The 13,989-nt window shown below is 36.0% G+C and overlaps 1 protein-coding gene across 2 annotated transcripts in view; it reads right to left on the bottom strand.

Moving 5' to 3' along the window:
• Nucleotides 1-13,989, bottom strand: part of ZPLD1 (zona pellucida like domain containing 1) — an 82,882-nt gene that overhangs the window by 44,343 nt on the left and 24,550 nt on the right. For both annotated transcript variants that reach the window (XM_039216590.1, XM_039216591.1), the window contains exon 4: nt 2,645-2,758. In XM_039216590.1, coding sequence (XP_039072521.1) covers nt 2,645-2,750 — 106 coding nt within the window. In that variant the 5' untranslated portion in view covers nt 2,751-2,758. The remainder of the gene's footprint in view (nt 1-2,644; nt 2,759-13,989) is intronic.

Below are 13,989 nucleotides of genomic sequence, written 5' to 3'. Positions count from 1 at the left end.
TTTACCTTTTCAAGTATATACGTACAACATCAGCTAGATCTCTGCCCAGTAATCTTTTTAAATTTTGGTCTCCTCTTTATGCATAACAGAATAAGGCTTGGCCACTTTTCCTAGGTCCCAGCCAGACCTCTGGGCCCTCACTCTCCTGAGGGCCTTTGCCTCCCATGTCACAATTAGTATCCTTCAACTTCGCTGTCCATGTCTTTTATTTTTCCTTCTCTCCTAAATCAAGGTAACAACTACCGTTTCCCAACTTCAACTTCTCCACCTGTACCTTTGCTCTTTTCCATATTTTTTTTCCTCATTACATCAATTATTTCCTTATTGGTATTCCCCATACTTTTCCTTTATTTGTGTATACTCAATTGCTTCTAGTTCTCTAATCCCTAAATCTTACTAAATTGTTGGCTCAGTTTACTTGTCTCCTTCCCTCACTACCAAAGTTATCTAAAGAGTAGTCTATTTTCCTACTTTTAAGTTTCCTATACCCCCACTCATTACTCACTCACTGCACGGGGACACAGATCCCACACAGTTATCTTCGGTATCAACCTCTCTATATTTTCTACTATTGGATAGAGGCTGCCGTTATAAATTCTAGAAGCTCCTCAAACTCATTATTTCCCAGACCAAACTTTCTTTCTAAAACATCCATGTGCCCTAAACTTTTGGTGTCAGTAGTATCAACATGCAGTTATCCAAGTTCATAACATCATCTAAGACATCATTATCATCTTCTCTCTCACCTCCCCAATGGAACCAATTCTCAAACGCTGTTGAGTCCACCACAAAAATATCTCTTAAGATTTGTCTCCTGCCCCTGTTCCCACTGACACTGCCTTTGTGACATTTCTCTCTGCCTCCAGTTTCTTCCAACTTCATTCTATCTTTTGCTTTTCCCAGTGTTGGCTTTCTAAAACAAAATATGGCCATGTCAGATGCTTAGAAGAATACCTTTAAAAAGGACTTAATGGCTCTTCAAATTTTGTTTGCTGACAAAATAGACAAAATACTTCACACAAATAACATACAAAGTCTTTTTGCCCAGACAACTGAACCTGAATGTGCTCAAACCTTTAGCTCTAATCGGTTTATAGACTATATAGGAAAAGAGGAGTGTGTTAAATGACACATTGAAGCTGCATCAACCAGATCAAAAGTCAGAATTCCACAAAACAAATGACCATATTACTTGAAGAGATAAGCAGCATTTTAGAAAAGCAAGGGACAGTGAGAAACCATTATAAATTAAAATAGGCTAAAGACACATGTCAACAAGTGCACTGTATGGATGTTTTAGAGACAATTTAGCTGAGTATTAGATAATATATTAAGGGATTATTGTTAGCTTTATTAGGCATGTACATGAAGGGTGAAGATTTTGTTTGAGTTCTTTTCCATCAGATATACCTTCTGAAGATGAATAATGAATTCACCTTAAAATATTCAAGAAACGGCAGTGGTAAGAGGCAGAGAGAGATGAAGCAAAATTTATGTGTTGATAACTGATGAAATTAGATGATCAGTACAATTGCTTGTTTTACTAATCTCTACTTTTGTGTATGTTTGAATTTTCCATCCCCCCAAAAAATTTTTAAAGGCCCTCCTGGATAGTACTCAAAATCATTAACAACCCTTCTTAGAATACCTTGCTAGACTTACCTTTAGATATTCCCTACCCTGAACTGAAGGTTGTTCTCACCATGCCAAGCACCTGCATACCAAGTCTGGGCTCCTGAAGACATTCCTACACACTCTGGCCCTTATTCAGGAGAAATCCAAATTACCTGTCTTCATATAAATTAGAAATCCCACACCAACTACACAACTACCTACTGATTGCTCTTTACAAGTATGCTGTTCCTCAGGCATGCTCTGAACACAGGAGTACCGGCAGGCTTGAGAAATATAAAACATGACAGAAAGCATTTCCATTTGCATGGCAAACTTGGAAAAGTGATTTCAGACTCTCTATTTTTATTTTGTAAATGTTTAACTGTGATTCTATAACTTTAGCTGATATAAAAATGATGAATGCTTAAATGGAAAGCTGATAATTCAGTAAGTAATCTTCTCATTGAATACAGATTTTAGAAACCTGTGGGATATGTCCATCAATACAGTCAAAATCTCATATCTGTCACAATACTGATGGTGGCTGAACCATGCATTCTGAAGTTGGCCTGTGTGCTTTGGTAATGACCAATATTGCATTGAAATAATTTTTTTTTGAGTAATGTCCTATATTTCACATTTTCTTAAATATTATTCCTAAGTATATCTATTAGCATATAGTGGCAATTTGGAAAGTCTGAATTAACTTATGGGGAAGAAAAAGGCATCAATTAGGCAAATTTTGATGAAATTAGCCTCTCCTTATTCTATCACCCAATAGCCAATAATTTTCACATTTGTGAGCAGCCATTATAATAATATTAACTATGATGAACACTTTGTATGTTAATGTGGATATAAATTACAATTCCAGAAAAATGTCTTTTGTCATTTGCCACTTGTTAATATCCACTTAACGTAGATGGATATCCACCCCCCTCCATTTTCCATATGTATTTAAGCGCCTTACTATTCAAACATGGTCACTCTTTCATGATACAATTAAAGAAAAGATTAGGTTCATACTTACCAGGAAATCTACTGTGGAGGTTGGCATCACAGTTGTAGCCATTAAACTGAGCAGATCCCAGAAGCACTCTACTTGTTAGAAGCAACAGCAACCATACTTGTTCCATTGCAAAACCTGGAAAAGAGTTACTAATCATGTGGACATCACGAGCCTTCACTCTTACTTGCTGAAAAGATTGAGGCTGATCTGAGCTCACTGTTAGATAGGCTGGCAGTCTATATCCTTAAAGACAAACCTCATTTAATGCCTAAGAATGATGAAAAACAATTATCAGCAACAAGGTAGAAATTTTGGTTACAATATTTGAAAATTATTTCCACTCTTTGCTGTCAGTTTGCTAAGAGTGACAAATCCAGGCTTTTGTAGTGGAAGAACTAACATATAAGTAATAAAGTTTGCAAAAGAAAATGTGTTATATGTAGGAAGAACTCAAACCAAATATTTAACAGATTAGAACAGTATAGTTGGACAATCGACCAATGTAGAAACAACTCTATACTTTAAAATACCAATATGCATAAAGTAAAAGGGATTCAACACTCAATACTTGATTCTCAGAGAATTCTTGATACTCTTAACGATTAAATAATGTCAGGAAAATTTTCCCCTCAACAAAGGAATTCCAGACTAGTGCTACTTCCCAAAATCAGTGGTTTACGTATCATTTTTTCCCCCAGAAACACATGACTAAAGCAAAAGGGAGAACAGAAAAATACTATGTGTAGGCTGACATCATGAATCCAATGAGTCTTCATTGGTTGGTAAGTAGGACCAATACATATAAGTGAACACCTTGAATTCTTAGATGAAAGTAATAGAAAGTGATTTTTTTAAGTTGTCATTGTGTGTTGAACAAATAAACATAAATTGACTTTGATAATTAAACTCCAATCAGTCTGGTGTTTAATACTTTACCCCCTGGATGCCCTTTTTTTTGATCAGATAAAGTGAAACCATCTTACAAAAGCACCCAACTAATTCTCAGAGCATAGTTTGTGCATTGAAAAAAAAAATCTTTTGGGTTCGTGGTTTTGGTCTGTGTGTGAAAAGCAAAAAGAAAATAAAATTGTAAATGGTTTACTCAAATAATTTAGTGCATTTTAAAAGCTTGGGGTTTGGGGGATGGTGGTATTTTAGCTGCCCTTAAAGATCTTCTTCCCTTAGATGATTAATCAAGTCTTTAGCAAAAGGAAGGAAATACATCTTGCTTTTGAACTATCATTTTAGTATAACAAGTTTATGGTGAACAAAGTCACTTTCATAAGGATGTGGGAAAGGAAGGCATGAGTGTACTCTTAAAAATAGACTGAAAAAATATTAATTTATCAGGAGCTTCCTTCCTTCAGCCTTATAACATGCTACTCCATCATGAACCTCATGACTTTTGGGGGAATAGCCACACGTCTAGTCACTTCTGATTTCCCTAGGACTTTCAGTAAACGAAAAGTTCACACAAATCTCTGATCCAGACCCTGGGCTTTCTTGGCCACATCTATACTGCCAACATCTAGCTCCTCAAGACCTTCAAATAACAAGAAAGCCTTGCTCTCTTGGAGTTTTTGGAACACTGATAGGGAAGAGAGCAGCTTGTTTCTGAGCATCACTCCCCACCACACACACACCTTGTATATGCTCTGCCACACCCTTCTCATGATGGGCCCCACTGATACCCGTGAGGCACTGGAGACTCTGGACTCACACTGTTGTCTTCCAAGATAGAAATGCCTTCCATGCCTAGGGATTCACAGAGTTGGGAATTTTCATTGATGAATTATTTTTATTCTGAAACACTTTCTAACTTTTATATTCTTTCACAAGAAAAAAAGAACACTTACTGAGTGGACACTATGCACAAAGAAGGCACTGTGTGCCAGGTCACTTGCCTATTATCTCTCATTCATGTTGGATGAGACTGGAATTATTATTCCATATACATAGAAAGACAAATAAGTCTCGGGGAGGTTAAATAGCATGGAAAGCAACTGGGGAAACCAGAATTCAACAGGCATTTCTGCTAACATTTTCTGCACACACTATCTAAATATCATCTGCTATTAAAAACATTGGGTGTTATTTTGGTTGCTATTTATGATCAGTTGCTTTTCTTTAAAGTCATGAAGCCATAGCTCTTTAATAGATCTTTTCATCTGAAAATGGATAAACAAATTCTATGTAGTGAATGCAACCTGCATAAAACATGTATTTTTGTAGTATGGGGATTAAGAGGGAGAAAATAATTTCTTTTTAAAAAATGGAGAAAAAGCCCTAGCTGTTAAAACTTTGAGAATTATTATTATAAACTAAATTGGACACATCTATGTTTACCAAAAATAGGTCAGAAACTTGTGCTTTTTGAAGCAGCCTACCAACAATGGTGGCAAAGTCTTAGCTTTACAAAGTAGATCAGATTTGAGGTTGTCCAAAAATGCCATGCTTCTCTCCCTTACACTTTGTGCAGGACCCACAGAAGTGTCATGAAGATTAAAACCCTTGGTACATATATTTTGATGAAAGGAATACAGAAGTAGAAGACATCTTATATAAACAGAATATACACTGATTTTGATACTGGCAGTTATAGATTCAATCCTCCCTCAGTCATTGTCTAGATTTCTCATCAGAAACGCAAGATGATGACTATAAAGTGTAAGCTCTATAAAGTGTAAGCACATAAAGAACATAGCATAGTCTGGACATAAAGAAGCTTCAGTGTTGCCATGTATTGATGTGCAAGTTGTCCCCTGCACAAGTACATCCAGTAAGAGGGATAGTGACAGGGCCTGTGCTCCCTTGGCTAAGACACATGCTCTGGACTAGATTGCTCAGCACAAAGGTGTCCCATGGGCTAATATCATCTCTGATTAGTTGAATCACATTATTATAATATCCTTTGTACTGATCAGTGTGTTAACATTAAGGACCATTAAGCAGGAGATTTTTAAAGGACACCCACATCTCTTGTGTAGGCAATACCCACATTTTGATCCCTGTAACAGTGACAGAGATTATGGCATTTTCAAAACTTTGTATTTATATTCCACCTGGAAGTTAAAACAAAATAATGAACTATTAACTTGTGCATTTCCCACCCTCAAACCTATCTCATCATTTCCCCTGTACATGGAAACTATGAACATCAGTGCACAGAGGCAAGCTTCAAAATGCTATCTTGCAATAGCTTCTAAAGTTCTTTTCTGAAATGGCATTGCCTGGGATTTGGACTATTTTTTAACTTATTTTTTTTAACATTTATTCATTTTTGAAAGACAGAGACAGAGTGTGAGTGGGGGAGGCTCAGAGAGAGAGAGAGGGAGACACAGAACTTGAATCAGGCTCCAGTCTCTGAGCTGTCAGCACAGAGCCCGACGCCGGGCTCAAACTCATGAGCTGTGAGATCATGACCTGAGCCAAAATCGGACACTTAACTGATTGAGCCACCCAGGTGCCCCTGAACTATTTTGAGACTCTTTACAATAATTAAAGCACAAAGTCCTGTTTGCTCAGTCTCCCTAGCTCCTAGATGAGTATAATTCTAGACATCTGTATCCAGTCCTGGTCTGGCTAAAAAAGTTCAGTTGAGCTTCATGTCACATAGTAGAACCTAACTTCCATCGTCTACTCTGGTGTGATGTGCAGTGGTTGCTGTCTCATTGTGGCTTCAGCAAACTGCTTGAGCAAAGGCATCTCCCATCTTCTCCACCATAACTAAGTGAAGCAACCAGCACCCGAGTGACTTTGGTGCTAACTGTGGTGTATAAGACTGCCTAACATGGCCAATATTACAAAACATTAATAGCAAGTTCTTAGATAAGAAAAACCTTGATGATTAGTGAGCACAAGTTTTGTGCATGTGTTTCTTAGCTTTGTATCTTTATGAATTTAAATTGATGGAGAGAGAGGAGAGAGAAGACAACTATATGCACAACATTGAATTTTAAGGAATTCAGATGTGTTAATTTTAAAAAGAAACCCTTGCATCTCTTAAAGTAGTACTAATAGGCTACATGTTTCATATTTAGCAATACAAAGGAAATCATGGGCTAAGTGATTTTCTGTTAAATATGTCACTATTTCTCATGTTAAATTTTCTTTTTAAAATGACCACTTCTTCTAAAGTATAAATTCTGATGTAAGATTGAGCATGAGTCAGAAAAATGTAATTTCATTTCAATTTTCACTTAATTTTGTATAATTGATACAGTTCTGTCATAAACACTGTTTTCTAATTTTGCATATCCAATTATCTTTTTTTGACCTTCCTTTTATTGAGATCTGCTATGTACCAGGCATTGGGCTTTGCTTAATATTCAACTACTAACATAGATTTATTTTTTTACCCATGTCCCAAATGTGGGAACTGAAGCCTAAAGTTTTTTATTAACTTGATCAGGGTCACAGATCTAGTAAATGACAGAGTAGAATTCAAAACCAACTTGACCTTTGGAATTATTACACTACTCTGTTTGACTTAATTGGAGTTTGTCAAATAAATACAATTAATATGCTGATAATGTTCAGAAAGTAAATTATATTAATAATGTATACTTAACATATGCCTCAAACTGAATCTATGATTGAGGCAAAATATTTTTAATATCTACATAATTGTCATGACTATTTCACTTAGGCAATGAGTGCATAAAGAATATTATTCTTTTCACAGATTGTCTTAATGATAGTACTAGTGACTTTTAAGGACATACAGTGTACTAGATTGGGTTTTTTAAAGTACTTTATACAATTATCTAACTATGAGATAGGTAATTTATTCATCTTATGCTGAGGATGAGAAATGTGAAGTAATTTGCCCAAGGTTAAACAGATAACCAGTGTTAAAATCAAGATTCAATGCACAATAACTCCAGAAACCACCCTCAACTATCATGTGGCATTTCCTTCTAGAAAGTAATCCTACACTACCCAAATGAGAAAATGGCAATTACTTAGTAAATTTGATCAAAATATATTTACTCATACATTCATTTATTAAACACTATTGAATGCTTACATATACCTGGTACTATCCATGGGGAAGAGGGAGATCTGAAAATTTTTGTCTTCCTAGAACTTACATTTAGTAATGGAAATCAGAAGAAAACAAAATCTATAGGTAAAATACAGAGTATATTTGTGATAAGCACTATAGAGAAAGATAAAGCAAAAAGAATGATAGGAAACTCTGGGGTGGCAGGATGAGAGTATTGAAATTTTAAATGGGGTGGTCAGGGATATATAATCAATACACATAAATTTTAAAAACTACTTTAGTTATGAAATGCCAAATCTACTTGTTTTTAATTTGTACTTCGCCCTTTTTTTACACTATTTAGGCATTTCAAAAAAAACGGACTTTCGGTGCATAAATTATTCTCTGGGAAAAACTTGGACATTTTCAGCAGCTACATTAACCTTTTCAAATGAATAAAGGTGGCCCTTAGTGCCTGAGAAAAGTAATTTATTAAAAAGCACCCCTGTGACCTGAGAAAAAGTGAACATGTTCAAAGTGCTTTTATCTACTCTCAAGAAGTAACTTTTGTAGAAACAAATGGGTTCAATGATTTATCACTTTCATATTTCCTTAATTTTACTGCCTTCATATAGACCACCTGTATGAGACTGTTTTAGTTGGGAAGAAAAATAAAAATTCAAACCAAACATCTCTTCAACTGTTTAATCATCATGCTAAAATTTATGCATTTTATCACTAAACTAAAGCTGATTGTTTTATCATACAGATTTACAATAATACAAAATGGGCCTTTGGCATCAATGATTGCCCTAATTCTCTTGTTGTCAGCCCTCTTCTGAATTTATTGGCCACTGGCTCTGCACAGGCTTGCTGACTTCTACAGGGGGCATAACCTCATTCCTGGGGCTGCTGTGTCACCCACCCAAGCCTGCCCCTCAGAAAAGATCCGAAAGAGTTCATTATATTTAAATCACTGGAAATAGCTTAGAGTTCCCAGGAAAGGGGAGGAAAAGAAATACATGTATTTTAACAGAGATCAAAGTTTAAGTTAAAGGAATAAAGCCCTGGCAAGCAACCCCCAAGACCCAGGTGAGAGCTGGGGCAAAAAGGCACTCAATTTGGACAGGCAGGCAACTATCCTGCTGAATGAAGTCTCAAAATGTTACAGTCTTGCCTCTAAAAAAGGACATATTAAGTCCACTCTCCACAATCATTAGTTTTATTATTTTTTAAAGTTTATTTATTTCTTTTGAAAGAGAGAGTACACGTGCACGACTCGGGGAGGGGCAGAGAGAGAGAGAGGCAGAGAGAGAATCCCAAGCAGGTTCCATCCTGTCAATGCAGAGCCTGACCTGGGGCTCAAACTCACAAAACATGAGATCATGACCTGAGCAGAAATCAAGAGTCAGATGCTTAACCAACTGAGCCACCCAGTTGCCCCCACAACCCTCAGTTTTAAACTGCTGGAAACCATGTGTGTTTAATGAAGAAAGGTGTTTTCTATTGGGGTGTCTAGACCAAAACTTGATACTCTTTACTTCCATGTTCCACTTGGAGATTAAAGGCAAAATATATATTAAAAGGAAAATGAAAATATAAAGCTTGCATCAGAAATATCCATTATTATATATGGATATATATTCTTTAACATAGAATGTCCTTGTCTTGCCAAAGAATAAAATTCACAGGTACTTTCAAAATAATTCCTCAGACAAAGATCGAAATATTTTTAACCATCAAGAAAACACTCAGAAATTTTATGACTAAAGATACTGATGTATACCATGAGAAAATATGAATGCTGAAAGCTGTTCCTAAGAGAAAAACCCACTCCAATTTTCTCTGACACAAAGTGAGTGTTCATTTATTTCCCTTTGCCCGCCTTTCCCATCTGTCTTTCTACGGAGGGTTTTCTTGAGTAATCTATAGAATTTAAATGATCTACAATGTTTAGCTTAAACATTTATTCTAACACCTTCGTTTTGGGGGCACTGACAGATTGAACTAAGTCATTCTAAAAGCCTTTTTTAAATAATTCACCAGTTTCATTTTCAAGATATGTGTACATTTCATACTCCTGAAGCAGCTTTGAAGATATGTTATTATATTAACTTCTCTCACTTTTCATGAAGTATAATAACAAATTAATAATAAAATGATAATTTCGCTATTTATTTTAAATGTCCATTTCCCTGTAAATAATTTACAATTAGTATGATTATTTCCAAATGAAAATGTTTCTTTCTTAATAGAGAAAATATACAAAATATTGATGAAAAGCCACAACACAAAACAGCCAATCAGAAGAGACACCATGCTGACATATTCTGGCTGAATATCAACACATATTCCAAAAAATCAAAAGTATTTGCATAGGAACCAATAATGATAATGGAAAGGTAACTTCATACTCTGGTCAACTCTTGCTCAAGAATAAAAGAGCACCTTTTTAGTACCCCACTATTTGAAATTCCTCTGTTAATTAATTCATTTATTTTTTTTTTAACTCATTCAACAAATTTTTATTGAGCAGTTTCTAAGGTGCTGAGCAGACTCAGGGCCTTTGGGATGCAGTGGTGAGCAAAACAAACATGGTCCTTATTCTCACAGAGTTTACAGACTAGAGAGTGAGGTCATTAAAGTAATAATTGCATACAAAAAAATATACTTACAAAATATATTTTATAAGTATTATGAAGGAAAAGTAAAGGGTGCCTCCTAGAGCCTAAATGAGATGGGAGGTGCTGAGACTTCCTGCAATGTGCCACAGTTGATAAGAATTGAAGGACTGAGGGGAGCCTCGGTGGCTCAGTCCATTGGGTATCTGACTTCGGCTCAGGTCATGATCTCACAATGAGTTTGAGCCCCACGTCAGGCTCTGTGCTGACAGCTCAGAGCCTGGAGCCTGCTTGGGATTCTGTGTCTCTCTCTCTGCCCCTCCCTCACCAGCACTCTGCCAGTCTCTCTCAAAAATAAATGAACATAAATAAAAAAGAACTGAAGAACTGATTTGACTTACACAGATGAAGTCTGAAAAGATCTCCCTGTAGAGCTCATTGCACAACCACAAGTCCCAAAATGTAAAAACAGTTAACATTTGTGAAATTTGAAAGAAAGTCCATGGTACCAGCAAGGAGGAAAGCGTCAGGAGGTAAGTCTGAAGGTAAGGCCAGGAGACCATGGTACACCATTTTCCCTAAATGGAATGGGAAGCCATTGAAGGCCTTTGAGGTGAGGACAAGGATTATAATACCAGGAGTAGAGTAAATTAAGCAAATTTAAAATATTATTTTGAACAGGAAGTAATAGGACTTGATGTTAAATTCTAGGTGCAGAGTAAGTGAGAGAAATTAGGGATGACTCTTAAGTGTGTGTCTTGGTCAACCAGATAAATGGTAGTTCTGTATATTGAGATAAAAACAATTTGGAAGAGGTACTAATTGGCATGGGAGCAGGATGGAGAAGGGACCAAGATATCAGTGAATTAGGCCAAATACATTGCAACCAAATCTTAGGTATCAAGATAAAACACATAGTAAACGGCAGGATAGCAATCTTGTTTTAAGTTGCAAGACCAAACGTCTGTTGGTTATCACAGAAGGTCTTATATAAACATAATATATACTTACAGGAGAATGTTACTAACACATTCAGAGGATAACATATTCAGCACCTGGGAACCACAGCCTCCTCATAGAGTCAAAAATATCCCAGAAATTCCTAAAATTGCCCACTTTTAAGTGGGATTCATGAATAATAGAATATTTTCCATGAGTTTCCTCCTGATGATTTCTGTTGTCCTCCCATTTGAGGAAGATGAAGATAGAACCTCTGTGAAAAGGAAAGTATCACCTAATTCTGATTGACAAACACCCTATTTTAAACTCAAAGTAGAGGTGTGCCTGAGTGGCTCAGTCGGTTAAGCTTCCGACTTCCGCTCAGGTCATGATCTCACAGTTCGTGGGTTCGAGCCCTGCGTCGGGCTCTGTGCTGACAGCTAGCTCAGAGCCTGGAGCCTGCTTCTGATTCTGTGTCTCCCTCTCTCTCTCTGACCCTCCTCTGCTCATGTTCACGTGTGCGCTCTCTCTCAGAAATAAATTTAAAAAACATTGAGAAATATAAACTCAAAGTAGAGAAACTATCCATTACAATCCATGGGTCTTTGCTGCTAGAGACAAAGAAGATTTTGGCTCTCCAACATCTGAGCTTTAACTTTAAGAGCCAGGCATGGAAAACTGAGCAGAGTTTGTACTACTTACTGAGAAGGTGTGAGATAAGATATACCATCAATGAAATGTTCTTATTCACATGAAGTAGAGGAGTGTTTAGAATCTCGTGTAGGATTTTCTCTCTGCTCCTTTCTTTAGATAAAGATATCCAGGCAGATTCATGGACTCTAGAAGCAAGAGGGAGGCATGTCTGGCTTTTCATCTAAAATCTAGTGTGAAATGTGTGTCAGAGTGCCCATGACAGCATGGGGAAGTCAGAACTGAGTGGCAATGGTGAGGGGACAGATCTAGACAAAGGGAACTTCGAGAGAGCACCCATACAGTCTCCCACCAGCATGGGGATATCTTTAACAAGCTTCTATAGCCTCTCAAGAGAGACAGAGAAGATAAGTGAAAATTGAGATGTGTTGTATCTTGCTAGGAAGCCAGTAGGTGGTAGATAGCAACAAGATGGATGACCTAAAGCCAGGAGACAGCTGGGGAATATGTTAGAAGCTCTGAATTCCAATAGATGGAGTAGGAGATTATGTGTGTGTGGTGGGGGGGTGGGGGAGGGATGCAAGAAAGAAGATAAATCACTGTGCTTTCACCATTTTGAGAAAAGAGATCATACATTATAGTGGATACAGGAAGAGCACTGGTGATACCTACAAATGAAATAGATGAGAATTCTTCACGGACTTACTGGCTAGGACCACAAGATGATAAATGGACTAAATACCTTCACCATTGTGAGAACATTAAAAAAAATTTTAAGTAGTTAATGCATATAATAAGTACTACTATTTATTTTATTTAAATTATTAAAATAAATTATTATTTATATAGTTGCATAAAATAATAATTAATAGTTTTAAATTTAATAGTTATTAAATATTATTTATCAATATTACCTTTTAATTCTCCCTGCAGCCCTATGAGATTGTGCCTATTATACAGATGAGGACATTGAAACACACAGAGGCTAAGTTATGTAGCTTGATTTTGGTCCCTCACTAGGAAGTGATAGAGATAGCATCTGAACCCAGGTAATCTGGCTCCAGAATCCATACTCTTAAACCTAAACTATACTGTCTCCATAGCCTCCCTTCTCACACATGAAACATGAGGAGGTAAGGAGAAGTGGATAAGGAGAATTTTGACTATGACTAAATAGTTAACACCAAAATAACTAAATTTTAAACAAGCCGTGACTAAATTTTAAACCAGGGTTATCTTGAAATGGAAAGATTTGATGTTTTCTGGCATAGGTAATAGTGGTCTCTTATGTAACTTAAGTTCACTTAAAGATAAATAACAAAAAATTCACTTGGATGTATCTAAGACGCAAACTAATTGTATGTACAAGACCCTGTACAGAGATACACAATATCCATGAGCTCTTCATGGCTAGTTTTTCTTCTCACAATTGAATAGATTACTACTTTGGAGATGATATCTATGTAATCAGTCTTACAATCTCAGAAGCTGAGGACACCACAGAATCTAACATAGCCTTGAGATTCCAATCAAATCTTGATTCCAATCACATTATTTTTCTCATATTTTTGGTTTATTTTCTTCATCCATCCATCCACTGTTGTGGTGATTGTGATTTTTGTATCATTTGGTGTTAAGTTTTAGACATTTTGGTTCTTAATATTACAACCCACATTTCTTAAGGAAAAAAAGGACTTTTTCTACATAACCACAACACCATTACTAAATAATATAATTATAATTAATTTATAATAGCATCTAATATCAATTCCATATTCAGATTTCCCCAATTCACTGAAAATGTATTTTACATCTGTTTTTCCCCCAATGTAGGATCCAAGAAAAGAAACCAAAGAGATAATATAACTAAATGCAAAAGTTTATGCATTGTATTTGGGTTGTTACATCCCTTTAGATTCTTGTAATATAGAAATCCCACAGCTCTGACATCATTTTATATCTATAAGAATTCTATGGTCCTGCTAGACTAAAATTATGTCAGAAAATGCAAGATTCTGTAAAAATCAGAAATATTTAAAGCTGGACAAATGTGTTCAAATATGTTTAGAGTCAATGAAGACAAAAGTTAATCAAAAATTAAAACTATATGGTAGATGTGGCAGGGACAAAAATTGCATAATGGATAACATGAATATCAAGAATATTAG

The sequence above is a fragment of the Hyaena hyaena genome, unplaced genomic scaffold, assembly GCF_003009895.1.
Source record: "Hyaena hyaena isolate Hyena2069 unplaced genomic scaffold, ASM300989v1 scaffold_644, whole genome shotgun sequence".
NCBI classification, from domain to species: Eukaryota; Metazoa; Chordata; class Mammalia; order Carnivora; family Hyaenidae; genus Hyaena; species Hyaena hyaena.
The sequence above is the reverse complement of the archived record's forward strand: the minus strand, read 5'-3'. Positions and strand labels throughout refer to the sequence as shown.